Raw genomic sequence first — 15,909 nt, forward strand, 5'->3', positions numbered from 1 at the left:
GTGATAAAATACAGCTTCATCAGAGTGATAAAATACAGCTTCATCAAAGTGATAAAATACAGCTTCATCAGAGTGATAAAATACGGCTTCATCAGAGTGATAAAATACGGCTTCATCAAAGTGATAAAATACAGCTTCATCAGAGTGATAAAATACGGCTTCATCAGAGTGATAAAATCAGGCTTCATCAAAGTGATAAAATACAGCTTCATCAGAGTGATAAAATACGGCTTCATCAAAGTGATAAAATACGGCTTCTTCAGAGTGATAAAATACAGCTTCATCAAAGTGATAAAATACAGCTTCATCAGAGTGATAAAATACGGCTTCATCAAAGTGATAAAATACAGCTTCATCAGAGTGATAAAATCAGGCTTCATCAAAGTGATAAAATACGGCTTCATCAGAGTGATAAAATCAGGCTTCATCAAAGTGATAAAATACGGCTTCATCAGAGTGATAAAATACGGCTTCATCAGAGTGATAAAATACGGCTTCTTCAGAGTGATAAAATACAGCTTCTTCAGAGTGATAAAATACGGCTTCATCAGAGTGATAAAATACAGCTTCATCAGAGTGATAAAATACAGCTTCATCAGAGTGATAAAATACAGCTTCATCAAAGTGATAAAATATGTCCGGGCGTTTTCAGTGTCCCTTCAGGATATGTAGCCGGTAATTGCATTTTTTTTTATTGCAGACCAAGAGGACAACAGTGCTGCTTCTAGTGCCTCCTTGTCCTTAGCATAAACATCTATTTAAATAAACATCTATTCCTTGTCCCTAGCATAAACATCTATGCCTTGTCCCTAGCATAAACATCTATTCCTTGTCCCTAGCATAAACATCTATTCAAATAAACATCTATTCCTTGTCCCTAGCATAAACATCTATTCCTTGTCCTTAGCATAAACATCTATCCAAATAAACATCTATTCCTTGTCCCTAGCATAAACATCTATCCAAATAAACATCTATTCCTTGTCCCTAGCATAAACATCTATTCAAATAAACATTTCCTATTGTTTATGCAACCTTGTGTTCTTCTTCCCATCCCCAGATCCCTTAGAGACAACCTGCCACCCAATGTCATCATCATTATCTGTAAGCTATATCTGTCTCTTCGCTCTCCTCTTTTTCAGTCTCTCTATTCCATCAGCATAAAGAGAGGGCTCCCCTCCAACCTTCCTATCGCCCCGCTGTCTTAGAAGGGGAAAAAAGGAGGCATTATATAAAACACCTTGTGTATCCCTCCAGCGCTACAGGTGGGATATTTATAGGCACAGTTCAGATTCTAACAACCTGTGAGCAGGAGAAAAAAGGGAGGAGGAAAGATGAAGGAAGGAAGGAAGGAAGGAAGGAAGGAAGGAAGGAAGGAAGGAAGGAAGGAAGGAAGGAAGGAAGGAAGGAAAGAAGTGTTACATAATGCCAGAACAAGCAGTGAGGGAAATCAGATCTGTGCACTTGTAGTGTGCTGTGCTGCTCCTTCACTCTCAACTACTCTCTCCCACTGACATTCTGGTGTGTGACTCATCGTCTCAGTAAACACAGAGAGAGAGAGCAAGGGAGAGAGAGAGAGCGAGAGGAGAGCGAGACCATACATATGTGCTACAACTTGTTGGCCGATTATTTTGATGGAAGGGAAATTATTTCATGCATTTTAATGACTGATAAAAAAATAAGATACAGTTGAAGTAGGAAGTTTACATAAACCTTAACCAAATACATTTAAACTCAGTTTTTCACAATTCCTGACATTTAATCCTAGTAATAATTCTTTCATCACATTCCCAGTGGGTCAGAAGTTTACATACACTCAATTAGTATTTGGTAGCATTGCCTTTAAATTGCTTAACTTGGGTCAAACGTTTCGGGTAGCCTTCCACAAGCTTCCCACAATAAGTTGGGGGAATTTTGTCCCATTCCTCCAGACAGAGCTGGTGTAACTGAGTCAGGTTTGTAGGCCTCCTTGCTTGCACATGCTTTTTCAGTTCTGCCCACAGATTTTCTATAGGATTGAGGTCAGGGCTTTGTGATGGCCATTCCAACACCTTGACTTTGTTGTCCTTAAGCCATTTTGCCACAACTTTGGAAGTATGCTTGGGGTCATTGTCCATTTGGAAGACCCATTTGCGACCAAGCTTTAACATCCTGACTGATGTCTTGAGATGTTGCTTCAATATATCCACATAATTGTCCTGTCTCATGATGCCATCTATTTTGTGAAATGCACCAGTCCCTCCTGCAGCAAAGCACCCCCACAACATGATGCTGCCACCCCCGTGCTTCACTGTTGGGATGGTGTTCTTCGGCTTGCAAGCATCCCCCTTTTCCTCCAAACATAACGATGGTCATTATGGCCAAACAGTTCTATTTTTTTTCATCAAACCAGAGCACATTTCTCCAAAAAGTACGATCTTTGTCCCCATGTGTAGTTGCAAACCGTAGTCTGGCTTTTTTATGGCAGTTTTGGAGCAGTGGTTTCTTCCTTGTGAGCGGCCTTTCAGGTTATGTCGATATAGGACTCGTTTTACTGTGGATATAGATACTTTTGTACCTGTTTCCTCCAGCATCTTCACAAGGTCCTTTGCTGTTGTTCTGGGATTTATTTGCACTTTTCGCACCAAAGTACATTCATCTCTAGGAGACAGAAAGCGTCTCCTTCCTGAGCGGTATGACGGCTGCGTGGTCCCACGGTGTTTATACTTGCGTACTATTGTTTGTACAGATGAATGTGGTACCTTCAGGCCTTTGGAAATTGCTCCCAAGGATGAACCAGACTTGTGGAGTTCTACAATTGTTTTTCTGAAGTCTTGGCTGATTTCTTTTGATTTTCCCATGATGTCAAGCAAAAAGGCACTGAGTTTGAAGGTAGGCCTTGAAATACATCCACAGGTACACCTCCAGTTGACTCAAATTATGTCAATTAGCCTATCAGAAGCTTCTAAAGCCATGACATCATTTTCTGGAATTTTCCAAGCTGTTTAAAGGCACAGTCAACTTAGTGTATGTAAACTTCTGACCCACTGGAATTGTGATACAGTGAATTATAAGTGAAATAATCTGTCTGTAAACATTTGTTGGAAAAATTACTTGTGTCATGCACAAAGTAGATGTCCTAACCGACTTGCCAAAACAATAGTATATTAACAAGAAATGTGTGGGTGGAGTGGATGAAAAACGAGTTTTAATGACTCCAACCTAAGTGTATGTAAACTTCCGACTTCAACTGTATGTAAGGAGGGTCCCATAACATAATAGTGGTTTCCAGTGCCACATATCGTAGGGCTTCCATCCATCCCTTTACATACCCAACCCTTGTGATGCACAACTTCTCAGTACTGTGGATTGTATTAAAGAGAGTGTGTGTGTGGAGGGTGGATTGATGTCCGTGACAGAAAGGAGGTGATGAACGGTGACGAGGTAAATTAACAGAGGGGAGGGAGGAGAAAGGCAAGTTAAAGGGGGCTATAGACCCCTTTCTGCGTTTACAAACATTGGCGCATGAGGGCGATGCGCGCAAGTTGGTGACAGAACAAGGGGGATCTCTTATAGAACACCAGCAAAAAAAAAACTCTATTTACATCTTGTTTATGAGTGCGTTTCACATTACTTTTGGATTATAACTGGATTTTTCAGTCTCGTATGAATGTCCTTGCTTAATATAATGTTTGTCATCATCGCAAATCAACTGCATAATACTTAAAAAACCTTTCAACCAGTAAAAAGACTCTTTGGTTAGCTTTTTGCTATATCAATGAGCGTTAGCATTCTAGCTAAGTGCTGCCTCCAAAATAGTTATTTTGCAAAGATGACAACCAAATATAATCTTAACGACTGTTCAAGCAAGAATCAAAATATCATTGCAAGCGTATGAGAACCCCAAAATGTTATTTTGTTTAGAAGTAATAAAAACTTAAATCTAGGCTTAGTTGAATGGGAACAGATGGAGATGGCTTTCTTACTACCGCCAAGAGTCGCACACATCTGAGCGTGATGTTAGTGTGTCATGTACTGAAATAGGATCTATTACTGGGGACATTGAGGATCACCACAGTACCTATTATGGATGATGAATCATGATAAGCCCATTTAAGGTTGCAACTGGAATGACATTGGATGACCATAAAGCATGAGATGAACGCTGTCTTCCGATGAAGGATGTAGCTCTGGGGTGTAGACTATATGATAGTGATGAAGGATGTAGCTCTGGGGTGTAGACTATATGATAGTGATGAAGGATGTAGCTCTGGGGTGTAGACTATATGATAGTGATGAAGGATGTAGCTCTGGGGTGTAGACTATATGATAGTGATGAAGGATGTAGCTCTGGGGTGTAGACTATATGATAGTGATGAAGGATGTAGCTCTGGGGTGTAGACTATATGATAGTGATGAAGGATGTAGCTCTGGGGTGTAGACTATATGATAGTGATGAAGGATGTAGCTCTGGGGTGTAGACTATATGATAGTGATGAAGGATGTAGCTCTGGGGTGTAGACTATATGATAGTGATGAAGGATGTAGCTCTGGGGTGTAGACTATATGATAGTGATGAAGGATGTAGCTCTGGGGTGTAGACTATATGATAGTGATGAAAGTTGTAGCTCTGGGGTGTAGACTATATGATAGTGATGAAGGATGTAGCTCTGGGGTGTAGACTATATGATAGTGATGAAGGATGTAGCTCTGGGGTGTAGACTATATGATAGTGATGAAAGTTGTAGCTCTGGGATGGAGGCTGTATGATAGTGATGAAAGAGTGTGTGGATACAATTCTTGGATAAAGACAATAGGCTGATATTGAAGAAATGCTTAGACTCATATTCATCGAATTAAGTATTGGTAAACTGGTGTTGACATTACCAACATTTTGACAACAACCTGACACCTTGTTCGTTCATGCACTCTGAAATGAAAAATAGAATTCGGTCAAGGTTGGTCATCTGTCGTAACTAATGTGTATTTTTTTAAGGAGTGGGGCAGTCCCAAACTGAAATAGCAGTAGGCTGGATTCAAACCCATGCAGCAACGTTATACTGTATATGCAGCGGCTTAGCCCGCAAGACAATCAAAAGGCCACTAGTGTGCGGGTTTTACATATATTTGGGATTTCCAATGTTCCCTGACATATATTCCCTTGTGTTCTTTCCACAGAGGAGGGACCATGTTGCTGTACCAAGGTCCTGGGAATACCTATACTGGGAATACCACTGCCCCTCTCTAGCTGGATCATCTGACACCAACTCCCCCAAGATTTCCTGACGGATATAATCCAATTCATCCCTCCATATTTTGGATATTCCGATCGAAGCAATAGTGGCATTGGCACATGTAAACATGGTTCCCGCCTTCTATACACTTGTGTATTTTTTCTGTTTACGCATTTTACACATAACAGGCACTTTCAAAACCGGAATGTTCTCTCATTAAATTGTTCAAATGTTTTTGTCATTGGAAACTCATCTGGAGATGAACATCTCTGATCCGAGTTGGGCATGCACTACGTTTGGGTAGCGACCAGTCATACAGCATTGTTGAAGATGTAAAGCTGTCTAACCTCAGTCCTATGCCCTCAAATGCTAATTTAGCACCATACATTGTTGTGAAAGTAAAGCCATACTCAGCATGCATGCTCAACTGTGAATACGAACTCTATTATTCAGGGTGTTCAGGATCAACCATGAACATATATCAGAGCATGATCGTTACCTGTGCAACATAGGTGTGAATATTTACAAAGTAATACAGTACGTGAATGTATTTTTACTGTGAAAAGGTGTACAAAAGTATGAGCCATCATATCAGTGTCTTAAATCATCATTTGGATTCCACTTCTTGTGAGCGTCAACGCGGACAATACCAATTAATAACATTCACTGTATCTTCATACAAATCTTTTACAAAAATCGTACAAATCTTGGGACAAAACTTTACCGGAGAGACCGCAGCTGTTGTTGAAAGTGCAAGGTGTCTCAGTGCAGGGTGTCTCTGGAACATAGCACTGCTGCATTAGTGCCTACATTTCTGGCTAGCTGGGCATCCCTCCCTTCTCTCTCTCTCTTACAATGAGCCAGAAGTTGGAGAAGTTGACCTTGGAGACGGACCAGAGCTTCCAGCCTCTGGTCTACACCGTGGAGGAGCTGGAGTGTAAGATTTGCTACAACCGTTATGACACACGCACCCGCAAGCCCAAGGTGTTGGGCTGCCTCCACCGCGTCTGCGCCAAATGCCTGAAGAAGATCGTGGAGAACTCGTCCCCCAGCATCGTCAGCTGCCCCTTCTGCCGCCACGAGACGCACGTGTCCGACGATGACATCTGGCTGCTGCAGGACGACAGCAACATCCTGGCCATCCTCACCTACCAGGACCGCGCCAGGAAGAGTGGCGGTTCCATCACCCCGAGTGGGGAGGTGCTGCTCACTCCGGGCAGCCTGAGCGGGAGCGGCGGTGTAGAGGGTGGCTGTGGTGGTTCTGGGGGCGGCTGCGTCACAACCAGTGAGCAGTCACACAGCTCCTCCGACTGCCTGGTCATCACCATCATGGAGGTGCCGGGCGAGTCACAGTCATCAGACTCCATGAGCATGCTCAATATGGTGCGCCTGTACCGGCCCGCCAGCCTGGCCTCGCTGCCCTGCCACCTGCCCGCGCAGAAGTGCGGCGCATGGACCTCTCGCACCTTCCCCAGCTTCCTTATCGGCGTCCTGTGTCTAGTCTACTTCTCATCGCTGCCGCTGGGCATCTATCTTCTGATGATCCAGCAGCTCACCCTGGGAATTATTCTGGTCAGCCTGGTCCCCTCCACCCTGGTTCTGTGTGTCTTCTACGGCTTCTGTCAATGCCTGTGCCATGAGATCATGCAGTCCATAGCCACATAGCCACGTCTCCGCTTTACTCCCCTCCCCCATCCTAATACCAATGTATTTCTATCAGTGGATGTGACATAGCAAGACCTGTAAAAGACAAAGCCAAATCACCAATGCAAATCTATACCCCCTGTCCTTTTGTAAAATACACCCCCACCCCTTCCTTTTACCTTCTTCAGATAATACCAGCACTAAAACTTCCGAGTGACCACTTGGATTTGGATGTATGGCTTGACTATTCAAGACAAATTGTGAAAGGCCCACGGCCTGATGAATGGTTTTCTAATTACACAGCTCAACCTGCATCAGATTGCTGCCGTTTGTGTTCATGCAGCTCACCGGAATGGGCTTCAGTTATTACTGTGATGATCACCAAACTGTATTGTTCAAAACGAATATGATCCTCTTAGTGTTAACCGTACTGTGGTAGAATACCCATCTGCTCGACCTATGGGCAACGGACTATGAAAACCCATAGTTTTAAGGATGTATTCAGACACTCAGCATAGTCACCATGTATACGCCATGTTCCTAGTTGCCTTTTAAAGGCATGTCTGTTTGTGCCCCTACAGTAACTTAACGTTGTAAAACCTGTTTGTGTCATTGCATTGGGAACGGACAAACCGCCTAAACTGTTACTAGATATTTCAATAAAAGACTCAAGACACTTTTGTGATCTTTGCCATTCTTTTTTTAATTTCCCCCATAACCCACATTTCCTGGGCAACTGATTCCAATTTGGACTATTAATAGGATACAATCACATTCCTTATACTTAAAAATGAAGATGGAATAAGTTATGTAAAAACGCAAAACATGCAAGTTATCATATAGGAACACGACACACAGCTACATAAGAAGCTTCATGAACACTACCCACAAGGGACTGGAGAAATCAATGTATTATCCACAGTAGTCGTTTATGCTGAAGAATTACCCGCAGTGAAAAGTGTACCATTTTGTGACGTGTGAATCAGTCGGTTCCAGCCCCACAGACCCATTCTGCTAAAGTGCTGACGTTTTGCTAACTCAAGCTAATTTTAGTGTTGTTGCTCCGGAGACCTGGCACATGGGAGCACCCCCATGGCATCGAAGGACCTCAGCTCCTAAAAGCTTCTTGTTAGCTATTACAGGAGAGCAACTCAAAGGAATATCTGGCTGGCACAATCAAATGCTGCTAATTATAAGATACCTTACCTAGCACTAGACCTTAGAAATAGCATTAATCAACCACTATATGAACATGTTAGAACCACACACTTTGTGCAGAACCTGTGTCTAATGGTAACACTCCCAGTCTATTAGATCATGTCCACCATTTTTTTACCTTTATTTAACTAGGCAAGTCAGTTAAGAACAAATTATTATTTACAATGACAGCCTACACCGGCAAAACCCGGACGACGCTGGGCCAATTGTGCGCCGCCCTATGGGACGCCCAATCACGGCCGGTTGTGATACAGCCTGGATTTGGTGTCTGTAGTGACGCCTCAAGCACTGAGATGCAGTACCTTAGACCGCTGTGCCACTTGGGAGCCCAAACTAGCAACCCTCCAGTTGCTGGCTGGCCTCTCTAACTGCTAGGCTACCTGCCACCTCAACAATAATAAGCATCCAAAAACACAACTTTAGATATGATTAGGGAATATGATTTGTCAAAATGTGTTGACATAAACCCATTTTATTTATGGAAGAAGAGCAAGGGCACAGATGGTTCCATTGGCCTCAGCTGCTAGGGTTGGCCTAATTGAATAGAGTCTCCCTGAAGACCAGTTCCTGCCAGTGCCAGCAAGGAAACAGTAAGCATGGGGGTGTGGAGGAGGAGCCCAATACTGAGGGCTCACCCTGAAGTTGCTCAGTTGTTTTCAGTCGTGTTGAAGGTTGTCAACTTGGCCGTAGGCTATAAGAAAGCATGAGACCCTGAGGAGACTTCAAAACGGAGGTGGGTTCTTAATCTAGTTTGATTGTTTGGTGATGAATAAGATGAGAAGTAGCTAATAACTCTTGATTCCTAATTCCTTTATTTTGTGTTTCATATGTGGTCATTGTAATATTTGGTGGAGTTAGTGGCACAATATAGATTTGGAGTACTGATAGTTATGCAAAGTATAAATGTTTATTGGAATATAAAAAGGGAGACAATATAAAGCAAATACAACTTTATATTTTTACTTTGAAAATCATATGCCAATCATCAGAGATTACATTATCAATACTCAGGTCTATATTGGTTTTATAATACCAGTCCATTTACCTGGTTTAGTTAGACTGTGTGAAGAAATGTATTAATTCCAGCACAAGGGCTATTGCTTGATGGGCTTAAAGATGTCCACCAGTGATTTTTGTACTTTTACTGTTGAAAAGCAATATCCCAAATACAAATACAGTAAAGCACACACACTAAAGGGTCAAAAATATGTTTTGAGCAAAATAGTTTTTTTTTTTTTCTGACACAACCACAAACATCAAGGAGTATGGAATTCAAGGACTTGGTCTGATGGTAATCGGTGATGTCGACAGCCTCCCCCCTTGCTTGAGGAGCAATAAAGAACAAAAGCCACCCCCACCCACACAACTTCTGCTATGTCATGACATACCTGGACGACCTATTGAGATGTGCCTTTTGTTAGGTAAATCAGTTAAATGAGGTGAAAAGGAGACTGGAGTGCCACATTAAGGTCAGTGGCAGGGCTGGGTTGGTTACTTTCTAAACGTAATCAGTTACCTAAAAAAAAGGTACCTAGGCTGTCCAAAATTGAAATCGGTAATTTAGTTATCTTCCAAGGTTCAGATGAATCGGTGGCGGAGATCAGTGGATGAGATCCAGGCCAGGAAACGGCAGGTCACAGAGTGTGAGCGTGCCCTGGAAGCCCTGTGCAAGGTGACTGCCTGTTTCCAACAGATGGCCATCTCTATCGGAAGTAACTCAGACGGCAGCTTTCTGAGAGAGGAGATGGACGAGACCAGAGCACTGGCTCATAGAATCTGCACAGGTAAGGCCACTATAATGCTGTTGAATGTTAATGTGAGGTTCATGTCTGACCCCTTCTTATTCTATCATTTAATGGGGTTCCACAAACAAAAGGTGACTGTGATCTGACCCCTTCCACTCAAATTCAGGTCAAATCTTTAAGTGAAACATTCTCTCAGCCAATTGGTGTCTAAAAAAAAAAAAAATTGTTGACAGTACTGTCTTTTCAAAATCACAAGTGCAAGTACTTTGTAGTGTAAATCATACGCAAATTCCACTGTGAATAATTGTGTGTCGTCTCTTAATCCAGGGTTGCACAGACGTCTGGTCCCTCTATTGACAGAGAGGGTGACTGAACCTGGACAAGAGGATCGATTACAGGTGGAGCGAATGTGGGTTCTTTTCCTCACTGGGTTAGAGAACCTCCAACAGGACCTGCACAAAGCCAGTGACTTAATAGACTGCTTCCCTTTGAAACAGAGGAATGACCGCCGGGCCCTGGTGAACACAGGAGCTTCAGATGGTGTCACTGGGGTGTCTGCCCGAGCAGCTTCAGTCCAAACCCCGTGGCTAGCAGTGGAGGTGGCGCAAAACCCTGACCTAAAGACGCACATCACCCAGATTGACGCCCTGGTCAAGGAGATGCTCCAGAAAGTCAGCATTCCTTTCTGGGCAGTGGAGGCTACCCAAGAGGCCTGGGTGGAAGGCGCTCAGTCTCAGGATGCTGCACACGATCAGGATGAGACTCTGGAAGAGATGATGGTGGTGTCCGAAGATGACCAGATGTCTGGGTGTTGTCAACCTCTAAACTGTAAGTTGGGGTGTATGTTTTGTCTATCGACCTGAAGACTGGGGTGTACTCTTGAAAACGGTTAATGGTCAGTAAAACTTTGAATAAAGCCTCTTTCATACTGTACATACACTGTGCAATAACTACAAGTAGCTACGCAAAATGGCGTTCCTTTGTAAAAACTAAAATGTGCAGTCCTGCAATTTTAGAACGACAGTACACAGGACCGCCATTTTGCGTAGCGTTCTTGTGTTGCGTACAAATGGTATAAATTAGGTTTTTACATGCACAAGTCATTTCTATTTACTAATGCAAACTATGAACGTTAGACAAGTGTCTTTAGATGCAGTCAAAGAACTAACAAATGCTTTAAAGTATGATCAACTATAAAGATCTCCTTGGTAAAAGGATAGATGTTTATGGTCAAAGACCTTGTATATCTAGGTTATTGATTCATTTTGTAATATGCTGACTACACCAGGTGGGTGCATCCAGCCACACATGCAGGTTGAAATAGCAAAACAAACTATTAATTTGGTGACCGGTCAAAACAGTCACGGACATTTAGCTAGCTAATTGGTCCTGGGATATAACAATTGCGTTTTATCTGAAATACATCATGTCCTTTTTCCCCCTTGGAATTTTGACCCATTGAGTCACAAAATCATGTGTCCTCGACACAGAAAAGGGGAAACCTAGTTAGTTTCTTGTAACCGCTCCTTCTGTGGACTTTATACTGCGATTGGCAACCAACTTTAAGGTGCATTACCACCACCAACTGGACTTGAGTGTGGACCTAAATTCAGCTTTCAATCACCCACGTGGGTAAATGCTCCTAAAAACCAATGACGAGATGAGGGACTTGTGACACAAATAGAACCAAGTTCTATTTTAGCACCTGGCTACAGAGACGAGCGAGCAGTTTGGGTAAAATGATTGAACATGTATTTTGTAACAGAGCCCGTGTGGTCAGCATGTTAGAATGAAAATTGTATTGATTGAAAATGTATTATGCAAATTAAATAAAGTCAAATGTTGATTGGAAAATAACCAACAAAGCCACGATTAAACTTTATTCACATAAAGTTTATACAAACATAAAAATATTGTACAGACATACCCAGTATTTACATAATCAGAAAGAAAGAAACACTTAAAAATAAACCGCATGGCAGGATTGTAGGATCTCGGGTCAGTTCTTGTAGGTAGAGTTCAAATGGGCTTTGAATGCTATAAGAAAGACAAACACCTTTGTTCAATACCGTACAAGTTTAACAAAACGGTTTGATTCATGACAAGTATTTACAGGGTGCATCACAAATTACCTATGGGCCCTGGTCAAAATGTGTGGGGGCTATTGCAACAGACATTTGTCCATCTACTAACCTTCCTGGTTATGCCAAAGCTCAGCAGCAGCAGTGTTCAAGGGACTCTCATTGTTGGGCTCTGGACAAGACAGATTTTGGTACAAGGTTAGCAAAAACTTGACAGAGGCACATAACCTAAAAAAAATGAAATAAACGACAGTGATTTGATCTCTGTGTTGATAAAATCTGATCAGACCCAGTTATGAAAATGGTTGGGTGACAGACACCTAATAAAAAGACACCTCACCTCCTAATAAACTCTGGATGGACAGCAGGATGGAACGCACGTCGTACAGGGCTGACCATTTGTCTTTCAAGATATCCAGACAGATAAAGCCCTGATCGTCAACATTGGGGTGGAAACACGATGTGATGAACTTCACGCGTGGGGCTTTATAAGGGTAGCCACTAGGGAATTCCATCGACAGCTTGTACCTCAGGCCTTCGTAAACCTAAGAGATGGAAGAAGGCTGACATTCTTTAATATACTTTTTTTTAACTGTACAAAAGCTAATCAAGGCGAGCATTTGAATGTTGATGGAAGAGATGCGTCCGTATAACTTCTATCCGAAACAGTTCATGCATATATTCTGACGACCTTTTGGTCACCGGCAAGAGCTTGGCTGTTCATGCACACAAATTTCTGTTCAGAGGCAAGCCAAAGTCCAAGCCCCTTCGTCGGTGATTGGTCAAAAGTAGGTTAAGTGTTTGTGGTCTTTCAACACGAGACAAAAAAATTAATTCCACTGCTTCTTGACACACTGCTGGCTTAAACTGGAAGCCAGATGCACAAATGTGGCGGAGGAAACACCGTACAGCTGGCGACCGAAGTCAGCATGCATGTGCCCAGCCACCACAAGAAGTCGCTAGAGCTCGATGGGACAAGGACATCCCAGCCGGCCAAACCCTCCCATAACCCTGATGAAACTGGGCCAATTGCACGCTGCATCATGGGTCTCCGGGTCGTGGCCGGGAGTGACACCTCTAGCACTGCCTTAAACCGCTGCGCCGCTTGGGAGGCCCTGCACCAAACAGCTTAGGGTCCTTTCATAAATTCACTCTGGCTATCTACTCCAAATTTAGAGCAGTCTCGTCCGAGTGTGCCAGAGCGCAGAGAAACTGTCAGTAAACGTCAGCAACAAAGCGTAATTAAATTGTTGCCAGCAGCACAGTCACCAACGCTCTGGATAATCAGCTCTGCTAGGGCAAGTAAAATGGTCAGTGAAGCACTATCATTTGTGTCTGGAAGTAGCTAGCAAGCTAGCCAACGTTAGCCAGTTAGCTTGGGTGCTTGACTGCCATTGAGGTCAGAACGCTCAGATCAACACTACTCCTCAGCCAGAGCATCCACTCCGGCACTTCAGATTGAATTTACGAACACACCCCTAGTTTGATGTAACATTTTGTGACCAAGATCTCCTGTGCAATTTTTTTTAAAGTAATGACAGATTTATGGAGTCATCTTACATTAATTATATTTTGAGGAAGTGGCTACGCGTCTCAAGTTCGACAAACTTGTATTGTTTTTCAAGCAAAGGTCTTTTAAGGGAGTACGCAAGCACACGTGGTCTGTACACCTAGCCGAAGCATGCCGACACCTTTACCCATGTTCATCTGGCAGGGTTACACACCATCTACATTACTGGACTTACAATCTGAGCCCCTGCCAAGGATGCACTTTTTATGGTGAAGTAGAAAGAAACCTTTACTTACTGTTCCCTGAGCGCCGTCTATCGTTCCGATCCACTTAAAAAGGTTGTCAGACTCTGGGAAAGCCGAGATCCCCTTATGTCCAGACATCTATATGACATGTGCAAGAAATAACCTTCAGATCTAAAAGTAGCAGCTATTTTCCACAATAGATCAATTGACATCTCCAATTGTGATTAGGACATAGCCCTACACAGGGAACACTTACCATTAGTGTCATCAGCTCTTGTTGAAGTCTAGGGAGTAAAAAAAAACGACCTTTAAAATGTACCCAAATTTTGTGCAATGACTGGCCCATATCCCAATGTAAGTAGTACTAATCACCCATCTTAAAATCAGCTAGCATGCAGGCTATTACAGAACAATACTGTTTGGTTCACTTAACAGCTAAATGGCCATTTCTCTAGGACCATTTGTTAAGACCCAGCCTTAGTATAAAAGTAAGCAGGGAATAAATCTAGAGTATTCAAGGTAGCCTAGCATTTAAGTGTGTTGGGCCAGTAACCAAAAGTTGCTGTTTAATTCCTGAGACAACTAGGTGAAATAAATATGTCGACATGGCATTGAGGAAGGCACTTAACCATAATTGTTCCTCTGTCGCTCTGGATAAGAGCTTCTGTTAAACGACAAATGTACTCCGTTCTGCCACCTCTGCCCCACAACCACTAGCGGAGGACAGCGCTCGTTTAGCCCATTGGAAGAGCATGTCCTGGCACCCCGATGGTGTAACCAGCTTCCCCTTGAAGCTAGGAAAACAGAGTCCCTGCCCAGAAAGGGTATCCTAAATAATTACACATCCACAAAAAAGCCTTTCGTGAACAAACAGTTGCACTTAACCCCCTCCCCACCAGCCCTGACTTTGCTGATCGCTACTTTGAGGAACAAATTACTTGGACAGATGGTTGTCCCACCTAGCCATCTTAAGATGAATGGACTAACTAAGTCGCTCTGGGTAAGATCGTCTGCTAAATGACTAAAATGTACATGTAGATGACGGTAACAAATGTCACAAACCTTTTAGTGACTGAGCCCTTTGCGGCACTCCCACCGGTCTCATTGCCTTTCAGAGCGGCTGTGGATGAGGAAGCTGCAGGGTCCATATTTTGAGAGGCCATACTTGTAACTTATTGGAGTAACAGAATTCGAGAGGACGGTAAGTAGTTAGCAAAGTAGAAGGTACCAAAAAAAATATATGTTACTTGGAATACTCAAATGCACGTCGTATCTGGCATTTTGCTTCGTGCTAGCAAGCCACTAACCACAAGGGTGTTGTCATGACGTTACCTAAACAGTTACAGTTAGTTAATGTTTGCTAGCTAACTACAGTTAGAGTAGTTACCTAGCAAACATTGGATTTTAAGTTGCCTTGGCTAGTTAACAGTAGTTAGGTTTGCATTGGCTAGCCCAGAGATCCTATGACCTAGACATAACTGTCGAATTCACACGACAAGCCAATAACACATATGTGTATATTTGCTAATCATGTTAGCGCATAGCAAGCTAACGTTAGCTTAGTTAACGACGCAGTTACCCGAGTGTCGTCTCTTTAGCGTTATTTTTGCTGCAGTGCTAACTAGCAAGCGGAATGACTTTTTTGCCAAGCTAAAGTTTTTTTCGACTAACCAACACTGCCTATCACATACTTCTGAATGAATAATAAAATGTCACCATACTTGCCTGGTGTGTCGGTTCTGTCCACCGACTCTATTCTTCTGCTACTGAGTTTTTCAAACTGTATAGGTACCCGCCCACCCGTTTAAACGTCCTTTATCAAATCGGTGTCACCACCCCGTTTACGAATATGACCAATCGCAACTTCAGGTTTAAAACAAAGCAACGCTGTAGCAACCATTTGGAAGAACGCACTTACAAAACACTTCGATGTCATTGGGTGAAAGATCATTCGGAAGAGAGGTTTGCCTATGGTTGTACGGTCGCATTGAGTCTAAACACAAACTCTTGTGATTGAAGTCGCTTTCACATGCTAGTCGGAACTAGGAAATTCGGAAATGTCCGACTTGCTGATTCGTTGAAAGCGGCACGTGTGTAACTACAACCAGTAAGCAAGTAGAACTTTTTTTTTTAGTTTTATAGTTCCAATTAGCACTTAAACGCGGCATGAGCAATTGTAGGTCGGCCAGTCATAATTATGGCTAAACCGCGCCAATTTCTACAATGTATATTCTTAAAACCTAACGATACTAA

General features: G+C 42.8%; 3 protein-coding genes and 1 pseudogene across 4 annotated transcripts in view; 3 read left to right on the forward strand and 1 right to left on the reverse strand.

The window, feature by feature from the left end:
• LOC145862632 (uncharacterized) overlaps positions 1-672 on the forward strand; it is a 7,564-nt pseudogene extending 6,892 nt beyond the window's left edge.
• Positions 1-7,533, forward strand: part of LOC106583675 (E3 ubiquitin-protein ligase RNF182) — a 14,693-nt gene extending 7,160 nt beyond the window's left edge. Inside the window, exon 2 of the mRNA XM_014168161.3 lies at positions 5,158-7,533. Within this exon, the coding sequence (XP_014023636.1) occupies positions 6,069-6,878 (810 nt within the window). The 5' untranslated portion in view covers positions 5,158-6,068 and the 3' untranslated portion in view covers positions 6,879-7,533. The remainder of the gene's footprint in view (positions 1-5,157) is intronic.
• A 2,121-nt stretch (positions 7,534-9,654) lies between these two features.
• zgc:109913 (regulator of G-protein signaling 9-binding protein) lies at positions 9,655-11,602 on the forward strand. Its single transcript, XM_014168171.3, has 2 exons — positions 9,655-9,859; positions 10,148-11,602. Exons 1-2 carry the CDS (start codon positions 9,658-9,660, stop codon positions 10,681-10,683), a joined length of 738 nt encoding a protein of 245 aa, XP_014023646.3. The 5' UTR covers positions 9,655-9,657; the 3' UTR covers positions 10,684-11,602.
• A 60-nt stretch (positions 11,603-11,662) lies between these two features.
• ube2c (ubiquitin-conjugating enzyme E2C) lies at positions 11,663-15,487 on the reverse strand. Of its 2 annotated transcripts, none has more exons than XM_014168153.3 (7): positions 15,378-15,487; positions 14,719-14,827; positions 13,913-13,940; positions 13,708-13,794; positions 12,242-12,446; positions 12,014-12,073; positions 11,663-11,857 (listed from the first exon to the last, which is right to left on the reverse strand). In XM_014168153.3, the coding sequence occupies exons 2-7, from the start codon at positions 14,817-14,819 to the stop codon at positions 11,820-11,822; spliced, it is 519 nt and encodes a 172-aa protein (XP_014023628.1). In that variant the 5' UTR covers positions 14,820-14,827; positions 15,378-15,487; the 3' UTR covers positions 11,663-11,819.
• Between the last annotated feature and the right edge of the window lie 422 nt (positions 15,488-15,909).

This window comes from Salmo salar, chromosome 22, assembly GCF_965601325.2.
Source record: "Salmo salar chromosome 22, fSalSal1, whole genome shotgun sequence".
NCBI lineage: Eukaryota > Metazoa > Chordata > Actinopteri > Salmoniformes > Salmonidae > Salmo > Salmo salar.

Bases quoted from the DNA above. Each gene is read 5' to 3' on its own strand.
- zgc:109913 (XM_014168171.3), top strand. From the start codon at position 9,658: ATGAATCGGTGGCGGAGATCAGTGGATGAGATCCAGGCCAGGAAACGG. The intron at 9,860-10,147 runs GTAAGGCCACTA...CTCTTAATCCAG, and splicing joins GGCTCATAGAATCTGCACAG to GGTTGCACAGACGTCTGGTC.
- ube2c (XM_014168153.3), bottom strand. From the start codon at position 14,819: ATGGCCTCTCAAAATATGGACCCTGCAGCTTCCTCATCCACAGCCGCT. The intron at 13,941-14,718 runs GTTTGTGACATT...TTTACTCCCTAG, and splicing joins AAGGGCTCAGTCACTAAAAG to ACTTCAACAAGAGCTGATGA. The intron at 12,447-13,707 runs GTAAGTAAAGGT...TCCATCTCTTAG, and splicing joins TAGACGGCGCTCAGGGAACA to GTTTACGAAGGCCTGAGGTA.